Source organism: Gadus macrocephalus, chromosome 13 (assembly GCF_031168955.1).
Source record: "Gadus macrocephalus chromosome 13, ASM3116895v1".
Taxonomy (NCBI): Eukaryota; Metazoa; Chordata; class Actinopteri; order Gadiformes; family Gadidae; genus Gadus; species Gadus macrocephalus.
In genome coordinates this window covers 7,370,054-7,380,053 of record NC_082394.1, presented here as the reverse complement: position 1 = coordinate 7,380,053, position 10,000 = coordinate 7,370,054, and the positions used below count along the sequence as shown (strand labels likewise).

General features: G+C 41.6%; 1 protein-coding gene across 1 annotated transcript; it reads right to left on the bottom strand.

Moving 5' to 3' along the window:
• Window positions 1–587: 587 nt before the first annotated feature.
• Window positions 588–4,304, bottom strand: LOC132470766 (isotocin receptor-like). The gene is made up of 2 exons (XM_060069632.1): window positions 3,014–4,304; window positions 588–1,492 (listed from the first exon to the last, which is right to left on the bottom strand). Exons 1-2 carry the CDS (start codon window positions 3,939–3,941, stop codon window positions 1,227–1,229), a joined length of 1,194 nt encoding a protein of 397 aa, XP_059925615.1. The 5' UTR covers window positions 3,942–4,304; the 3' UTR covers window positions 588–1,226.
• Window positions 4,305–10,000: the final 5,696 nt, after the last annotated feature.

Here is a 10,000-nt window from a genome sequence, read left to right as displayed (position 1 = left end):
TGTGAATATCTGCATGCAGTGAACATACAGGAGTGGCCTTTAGCCTATAAATAGCACGGTACACAGCATTAATGTACTAATGTATAGTGCAACATGAAACTGTCCCCCCATATAGGTTACTGTCCCGATGTAACCTATGCAACCTTTTCTGGACCTTTGTATAGGCTTTATATTTCAACATACATTTCATTTTAAGAAGTTACGTTCATGTGTAAAGCCCTTCATCCCTTGATGTCTCATAGGACTTCACAGTCCCATATTTAGTTGGATAAGAATGCACCCCTTGACCCCAAGTCTCAAATACAAACAGCAGGTCCATCCACTCTACATGGTGGCAGATATTTTGGATCCATCCACAAGGGGTATTCGATTCTAACATATATAGATCTATATATGTAGACGCCATGCAAAGGCTGAGGAAGTAAACAGTGGAGCTGTGGTTTATCTGCACAAAAAGCACTATATCGTATACGTTTCTCGACTGATTAAATTGAAATATCATCATAAGGCATTTGTGTTGATATTGAAAATAATCATGGGACCTTGAGAGAAGTTATGTTAGAACTATAACTTCATACTATAAGTATGTCTCTGGGAAAGGTTTAAGGTGCGGGTAAAACAATTGAAAAAGTGGATTGCATATTGAAATAATCAATAGTATCATTAAAGATAAGTCAGGGCTGTAATGATAGTATACCATCCACATGAAACAAGCCCTTTTGAATGGTTATCAGTTGATCTATCAACCAACTTACATATAAGTTGATTTACTTATGACTTCTTACTTACTTATTAATATATGTATTCATTACAAATACACACATGCATCAGGCACACAGGGCTAGGAACTGTTATCATTTATACACTCATCACTCAAAGTACACTTCTCAAAACTAAAACATAAGAATGTTTTGTCACACCATTTGATGAATGATAAAATAATACCAAGTATTTTTTTTTTTTAAGTAAACCTACCGAGTTGTTTTCGATCATGCAGTGCAGAAAAATATATTTTCAGAACGCAATGTAATCTCCGGGAGATGGTCCTCACTTTTTGAATACACAGATGCAATTAATACCCCCTCCCTAAGACCAAAGACAGAACAACAAAACCAGTTGCCGTGCTTACAATAGTCAAGATTAGATCTAGGTCTTAGCAGCCTACAAGCTGCCCTGTCTGCCTAATGTCTGGGACTCTGCAGACATCAACATAGCAGTGACTGTAATCAGCTGATCTGTGCTGGGACTCCCGTGCTGGACGTGTGCGTGAGGCTTCTCTGGCTGCTGGCGTTCTTCATGACGAAGTTGGTGCTGGTCCGGGGGGTGAACTGCCGCCCGCAGCCACCAGAGGTCGCACTCAGGTATCTCCCCGAGCAACAGCCTATACACCGCAGCAGATCACGGAACAGGTGGCCCGCAAAGAACATGTAAATCCAGGGGTTGCAGCAACTGTTGAGGCTGGCCAATAGCATGGCGATGATGAAAGCCGTGTCTGAATAGGGGAGCAAGGGTGAAATTGGCGTTAATGGTGACAAACTGTAGCCTACTGTACGTACTAATCAGGTCAGCTCGGCTGTTTATCTAACATCGATCAAGATTGGATGACATTTGTCAAATGTTGCAATGTTGCACGAAGATACAAGACAGTTAGAGCTACTTTTCAGCGCAGAAAGGCTAATGTTAACCCCTATTTCCAGATGGAGTAAGGAGGGCCCTTGAGACAGGAGGTGTCCATTCCATGTTATAGCTGGACAGACTCCAGACTCACCTCTTTAGAATATATCTTCAAACAATAAAAGGATATGGTGTCACGCTGCGGTTTTCCCTGTGTCTAATATATTGAGGAGAATGAATTACAGTGAAACGTACAGGATACAGACCCGCTGTGGTAGTAAAAACACACTTCACTGTGTGATTGTGTTGGATTACAAATGTGGAGCATGATGGAGAAGCAGTGAGGAACAAGCCATCCAAAACAGTTTAGAAGACAGCCGTTGAATAATCACACATGTCCACTTCAATAAAGTAGAATTTGATTTCAGGCTGCTGTTATTTTTTATATTTTAAGCAAAATGCTCGGGCATCACTTTTTTTTATTTTTGGCAACAACTGCCGGAATGGAAACGAAATGGGATGCCTTTGCAATAATGTTTTGAAGTATTGCGAGAGCTGTGTTGTCTACTTTCCATAGAGATATATGAACTTTACAAGAGACGTGTCTTATTTCCTTAAGAGGATACTAGATCTGCCAATCTTTGCAGAACTCATTGCCCTTCACTTAAGGGGGCGTGCCCTTTAGATAAGAGGGGACATTATCTAGTGGATTTATGTGGTTCGGGGGAAATGGTCCGGAGTCGCCTGAGAGACCTTAAGCCCTCTTTGATGTGCTTGTTTTTCTGCGTGGGCTCCTTGTGCAAATGATGACTTTAGTGACTGGACTGAACACAATAAGTTTGGGATCTTATACAATACAAAATATAATAATAGTAAACATGTGTTTCTTTGGACCCATTGTGGATCATCTATGCAGTGCTCATGAGGAAGATTTATTTCAAATATTCTGATGAACATAGCTCAAACAAATTGTTTTTGTGTTGGTTCTGGTCTCAGAGCCAAAACAGCCATATTTGGTTGTCAATGCTTTAATGATGAAGTACATGCATAGTGTTGTTGTTTAGACTATATTCAAGTCAGAAACTATTCGATTCCATTGCCATCTGGATTTGAAGTGGGGCCTGGAGAAAGTGTGTAGGTGTTTTGACACGCACCCCAGTTGGGTTTGGTTCAAAACCCAATGTCCACAATCCCCCTGCAGGGCACCATTACGCAAGCTGCTGACCTTGCCAAAAGACGCAAACGACAAAACAGTATAATGTCGATAAAAAATGATCGAGAAACCACATTTATTGTCTCTATAAAATAAAACTATTTAAAATATAGTTTTTGAGGTCTGCATAGAAACGAAATAACATCATCAACAACAACAGGTTTGCAGCAGCGAGGTATAGGCTACCTTCTCGTGGCGCAGCGGGGTCCCATGCGGACCACATCTGCACAAAGAAGAAGGGCGTCCAGCACACGATGTAGGCCACCACTATGACAAACGTCATTTTCACGGTGCGAATCTTAGCCTCGGAAATGAGCCTGACACTGCTCACCCGAGAGAGGAGCACTGTGTCCTTGCGTGCCTGTGGATTGAGCGGCGCGCACTGACCTCCTCGGATTGTTTTCAACCTGAAGTTCTGCCATATTTTAAAGGTGATCAAGCCATAGCAGATGCTCAGTATGGCGACCGGAATGATGTAAATTGCGAGGGTCATCCACGTGATGTACGCCTTGGCACCCCACGGCTGAATGAAGTCCCCCCAACAGTCGTGCACCCCTTCTCCCACCTCCCGCAGCGAGAAGATGTACATCTGAGGGGTGCTGAACGCCAGGCTGAGGGTCCACGAGGTCACGATGTGGAAGCGGTGTCTCCCGGTGCGCAAAGAGCGCAGCGGCTGGCATATGGCTAAACACCTGTCTACGGACATGACCACCAGCATGTAGGTGGACGCGAACATGCCGACCACCTGCAGGTATTTGACCAACCTGCACAGGACGTCCGGACCATAGAAGCGGAAGGTGATGTCCCAGATAAGTTGAGGCAGGACCTGAAAGAACGCGACCACCAGGTCGGCGATGCTCAGATGCTTCATGAAGTAATACATCCGAGACGCGCGGTGTTTGCTGGTGTGGATGCCCAGAAGCACGCACAGGTTTCCCACCACAGCCAAGAGGAGCACCAAGAACAGAACGGTCACTTCCACTTTGGCCACTTCTTCGTTTCGTTTTAAGGGATTCCATGTTTTGTTTCTCGATTCGGTGAGGTTTTTACGGCTTGAGTTGCTCCACGAAATATTGATGAGACACATGCCCTGCTCCCGTGGAAAGTCATCCATGGTCGTGCGTAAAAGCGCCACTGCGGCGCACCCCAAAGTCCAGTCACATCACAAACCCAAATGACCAGTTTAGGCTCCGGCACTCAATGCCTCGTACCCACTTTAATGGAACCACTTCTCTACCGACAAAAGGTTAAAACACAATACGTTGCAAACGCGTGAATTTAATTTATAACATACGGTCAAGTTCGTATAACCCTGCGTAAAACAAAGAAGCCGACGAAAAAATCCTTTCAAATATAGTCGCTTCATAAGATAAAAGTGTACATCACCACCTGCAGCCTTCAAGCTTTCTGCAGACGCATTTGCTCCAACTATTGCACATTCATGCCAATTTGAGTTGCCGCAGTCCACATTTCCCACCCCCAACCCCTCCCCACAACTAAATGTAGACTATCCCATAATCCCAACAAAGCCTGCACGGGAACACTGGCTAGAGAAAACACTCAAACGACGAAAGCCAAGATTTATTTCAGAAGTTTGAAATACATTTTCAGAAGTTGGTTTTTTATTGCTGTATTGCCGTTTTATTGTTTTATCACATGCGTCTACCATATCATATTGGAAGTGGTTCTCATTTTACATGCTGCTTTAAATCAAATATATAGACAGTGTGATTTTTTTTTTCTGATGAGCAAGCAGGGGCTAGTCAACTTACACTGCAGGGATACCTAGGCTACATACTGCAGACATCGGGGGTTGAACTCACAACCTTTTGGATTGGATTCAACCAGCCGAATCCGGCCCTCCGCTGAATTGTATGAAACGGGGCTCTTATGTTCTCTTCCACAGTCCAGAGACGGTATTGCTGTTACACCATCAACCTGTTCAATGTCACCAGCTAGCTACTTGATGGCTGTTTTAAACAGGCCTTCTGGAAATCAATGCAAAGCTTTGACTTTCTCAGTTGAAGCTCTCAAACTTCTCAGCTTATATTATGTGAGCCATGCAGTTTTCATGTTTGGATCACAAATGTTGGGTTAAAGCTAGGGCCGTGCAATGAATCAAATTTGGATTGTGATTTAGATTTTTGGGTCAAAGGATCTCCAAACTAATATAATCAAGGTTAAACATTATTATTGTTTTTTGCATAATGTAACCCTAACCACTAGGCTAATTCTACATAATGATACTTTTTACTGCATTGACTAATCTTAATTAATGTATCCTTATTGTAAAATGTGACCAATAGGTGCAACCGTTATTTCTCTAGTCTAGTATGGAAACATGTCAATACATATTTCATGGTAGAATTTTTAAGTATTCTGCTTCTTGATACTAACACTAATTACTAACAACTACTTAATTAATCTGGAAAGTAACGGGAAGAGGACTTCTGGGAGAGGATCACCCCCGGCCAGACCCCCTACAGAGGTCCGGGCGTATGCCCTCATTGTCTTAAAGGTCTAGAGGTCAGTGTCACTGTATGTGATGGATGACTTTAACAGCTGGTTTAGGTAACAGCCTTCCTGAGAGCGGTCTGTTGTGTGCTGCTTTCCCCAAGCCATCTCGAACCTTCCGATGTTCAAAGGTTGGTCATTTTGTAGTCTATTATTGCAAGGACAAACCATATATTTTGATGCTACTAACCCCTTTGGAATAGATAAGGTTGTTCTAGCACAGATTGGCCCCTTAGGGACACAACTCTTCTGTGTCACCCGGGTCAATCAGAAGATCTCCATCATTTAGTCTGAGGGGATGGTCTTTGTCTGAATGTCTCAACCATTGTTGTTCCCTGCATTGTGCTCCTCTTCCTGAACACCAATACGTTGTTGGAAGGGCTGAAGTGCTTGCCTGTCGATGCACATTTGTTTCACCACTGGGATGCACTCACTCACTAACTATACTAATGGCTTCTAATGAGTTGTTCACATGAGATATCAGTTCATTAGATTCATGTTGTGTATCCATAAAAACACACATCCAATAGCAGCTCCTGTGGCAAGACTAGGAGGTCATTATTAAACAGGCATCCGGTTAATGGTGGTCCTTCAGCAGGTATTTCTGCAGGTTTTCCACATGTATGGCTTCTGTTATGGATGGTGGTACCGGCAATTTTTTAAGGATATAAATTGCCTGGTGCATATTGTAATTCATTGTCTGCATAATGTATCTATAGTTTTAGAGTTAAGTGAAAATCATTGAATGTACTTACTATGGTTTGGTCGAATCCAAGGCAAAATTGTCTGAATTGTTAGTAAAAATGTCATTCATCTGAGATTCGGGATTCCACTTGTATGACTGTTTTACAGATATTTTGTTCCACAACATTATAAATAGAATGCTTTATGAATTAAGCTGATTAAGTCATTCAGGAAGTAATTGAAATAAAGCTAAGGAGCTCAAGACTCCCGGATAATAAGCAGGCTGATCCTTTCAATGTGTACACATTTAGCACCATTCACCCTCAGTACCCCTGGGAAATCTAGTCCCAAGCAGAGTCCCAGAACTGTTCCTGACAATACCATGTGTTGTGGGTACATGATCGGAAGATGCTCAGATTTAATAATTTGGCTTTGGGGAGGATGTCTACTATTATGGTGAGGATGTGTGCTGTTATTATGCGGATGTCTACTGTTTTGGTGAGGATGTGTGATCTTATGTTGGGGGTGTCCACTGTTATGGTGAAGATGTCTACACTCAAAAAAATGACTTTTAGGCATTGTAATGTATACTTATTCAAAAGTAGTAATTCTTACAGTGTAATATCAAGTTTCAATAGGAACTAGAAAAAAACATTAAACTATACACAAAATATTCATGTAATGAATGTTCTTGACTTGGAAGAGTATTTTTTACTAGATATTTACGCATACTATTAAATTATTTATTGTCACTGCACCAACACCTGAACATTCTAAGTAACTTTTATTCTGAAGAAACAGCGCATTGGATTTCGCGCATGCGCCATTTGACAACGTATGAACGTAAAGCCAGTGAAGCGCCAGAGAAGAAGCGGGAAGAAGGCTCTGAAGCTCTGAAGCAAGATCTCTGGATCGCAATTTTGCTGGATCGGGTCGAGAGACACGAGACGAGTGAGTAATTGCCTTTCTGTTTTATATTTGTAATCGTAGAAGAGTTTGTGTACATTTTGATAGTTTGATTATAGTCTGCTTGACGCAATATACGTTAGTAATGTTGGTAGTGCCTGTAATATTCGTTTTTCGCCATCGCCATTTTGGTCTACCAGGCGAGACTAGCTTAACGTTTGTTGAGGTGAGTTGCATTACTGAAGAGTAAGCACAAGTTTCACTTAAAATGTCTTTTCTCAAAACGAAAACGAGTTGTTTTTATAGGGAAGTGTTTATGGTTGACTTCAAGTCGAAACTAATACCTTTTTGGCGCCATGTTTGACGATGACTTTCACTTGAACTAGTTAAATTAGCGTTAGCCTGTATTTTCACTGAGGCCCACATTAACCTACTCAAAATGTCGACTTAAACAGTGGCTCTTAATGTTACATTATCTTGGCATGATATTTATTTCACTCTTATACCGTGAAATTCTCTTACATGTGAGTTCTGAGTTATATCAGACCGTTCAAATAGGGCCCTTAATGTGCCCCTGATGGTCAAAATTCAAAATCAACGGAGCCCTCAGGTGAATCTAGTCTTCTAGTCGAACCTTTGGTGTGGAGGTGCGTCTTGTTTGTTGTTTTCAACCAATGAGCAGTATCTCCAGCAGAGTGAGTTTTGCCCTCCAGGCATGAAATCATTCCAATATATTGTGGTATCCCAACCTTCTGCTTAGAAATGTTTTGTTTAAAGCTCAGTCAACTAAATAGGAATTATCTTATGGCAATGAAGTCGATATGAATGATTGAAGAAATTCGGTTTGTTCCTCAATAGCATTGTCTTCTTTTCTTGTAAGTTCTTCGCAGGAGGACAACCGCAGTGATGCTACTGAACACGTCCTCAAGATCATGGTCGTCCATGATGCTTCAGAAGAGGATCCAGTCGATGTCTCCATCATTCTTGAAGGCAGGGAGGTGTTGCATGGATGTGGAAACACCACTAAAGCTTGTACATTATTGATGGGACTGTATGGGGACACATTAGTGCCATAATTCACTAATGTGATAAAAGATACATTCGGGCGTATTATATTATTCCACATGCGTAGATATTAACTGCGAGCGCGCAAATGATCTCTGCGTGCTGAAAACAGCCTCTTGCGCGCGCAAATTACCTCAGCGCGCGCAAAATACCTCAGCGCGCGCAAAACCTCTCGCGAAAGATGTTTTTACGCTCTCGCTCGAATTTAATTTTGGCACTATGGGGGAGGGAACCAAGGCAGGGCGGGCTTTCCTATGATTGGCCGTTTCTGAAGCGCGATATTTGATTGACAGCCCTCCTCAGCCCTCCTCTCATTCAATTCTGAATTGTACAGTAAATGGCTGAAACGATAGTTACGTATTGTAACTCCAGATTCTAGGCGCAGCCTTTTAAGTGTCGGCCTCATTGTCCTTTAAATAGCTGAAGAAAAGCTGTTTATTGGGAGCAGAACGTCCGCCGGCGCCCGGACTATATCTGCGAAATGCGGACGTCGTTGAGGCACGCCGCACGCGGACGTAATTGAGGCCCACGCTGTTGGTGGTCGGGGATTACAAATTTTTCAGTGCTACGGCTCACGCCTAGGGATAACCCAATAGCGATAGCCTTAAAAGGCTGCGCCTATACTCATAGAATCTAGAGTTACAATAAGTAACTATCGTTTCAGCCATTTACTGTACAATTCAGAGTTGAATGAGAGGAGGGCTGTCAATCAAATTTCGCGCTTCAGAAACGGCCAATCATAGGAAAGCCCGCCCTGCCTTGGTTCCCTCCCCCATAGTGCCAAAATTAAATTCGAGCGAGAGCGTAAAAACATCTTTTGCGAGAGGTTTTGCGCGCGCTGAGGTAATTTGCGCGCGCGAGAGGCTGTTTTGCGCGCGCAGAGATCATTTGCGCGCTCGCAGTTAATATCTACGCGTGTGGAATAATATAATACGCCCGACTGCATCTTTTATCACATTAGTGAATTATGGCACTAATGTGTCGCCATAGGACTGATCTATGCCCTCAACCTTATACCCATAACCTTTTTTTAATTTCTTTCTTGTTCATTCGTCTACTATGCATTGTATTTGATTATGTTTGTACAATCTTACAAAACACTATGCTTTACTGTTCCCGTAGAGACGCATTGTTTTGAGAAACTGCAATAGGAAAAAAGATTTGACTATTCATCTTCATCCAGTCCTTGTTATCAATAAAATTGCTTCATTACAGTACCATATCTTGTTGTCTTTTCAAGCTTAATAAGCTCAGTGCCTTATTTTTTGTTGATTTATTCAGTTATTGAAGTTGTGTATGTGGGGCTACTTTAAATAAATAACACTTCAAGTTATTTGATTTCATACAATACAATCAGTGCTTTGAGCATTTAGCTATTTGCCATTTGGTAATATTTATCAAAAGAAACTAGGCAACATTTACGTAATTTTAGTGTGTAAAACCACTAAATACAACTGAGTAATAGAAACAGAAAAAGTATAGTAAAATCTACTTATTCAGTTCATAACACTAAATATTATAGACTAGTAAGATTTACTCACTATTTGGATGACCATGATGTTCCTGTATTGACATAATTAAGTAAAATATACTTAATATTTTCACAAATGTCAAGGTTAGCAGCAAGTACATTTTACTTGTTGCCGGCAATTAAGTTGTACTTGATTATTAAAGCATTGAAGTTACTTAGTTTTTTTTAGTGCAATTTCTTACAAAGATTTTTTTAAGTAAATTCAACAAGTTATTTTTTTGAGTGTACTCTTTGGGTGATGTTTTCAACTGTTATGGTTGGGGTGTCAACTTTTATTGTCAAGATGTCTGCCTTCATGGTGAAGATTTCAACTGTTTTGGTGAAGATGTCTACTGCTATGGTGAAGTTATGGTGGGGGTGTGTACTATTATGGTGGGGGTGTCCGTTGAAGGCGAGCTGTTTTGAGCGGGTTCTTCATAGGACCTCTGTAGCTGATGGGGAACACATGGACTGTGATGAGAGCAGACCACCAG

What these genes read in the sequence shown, in the direction of transcription:
- LOC132470766 (XM_060069632.1), bottom strand. Translation starts at nt 3,941, where the DNA reads ATGGATGACTTTCCACGGGAGCAGGGCATGTGTCTCATCAATATTTCG. An exon ending in CCCCGCTGCGCCACGAGAAG is followed by an intron (nt 1,493 to 3,013) that starts GTAGCCTATACC and finishes TCCCCTATTCAG; the next exon opens with ACACGGCTTTCATCATCGCC.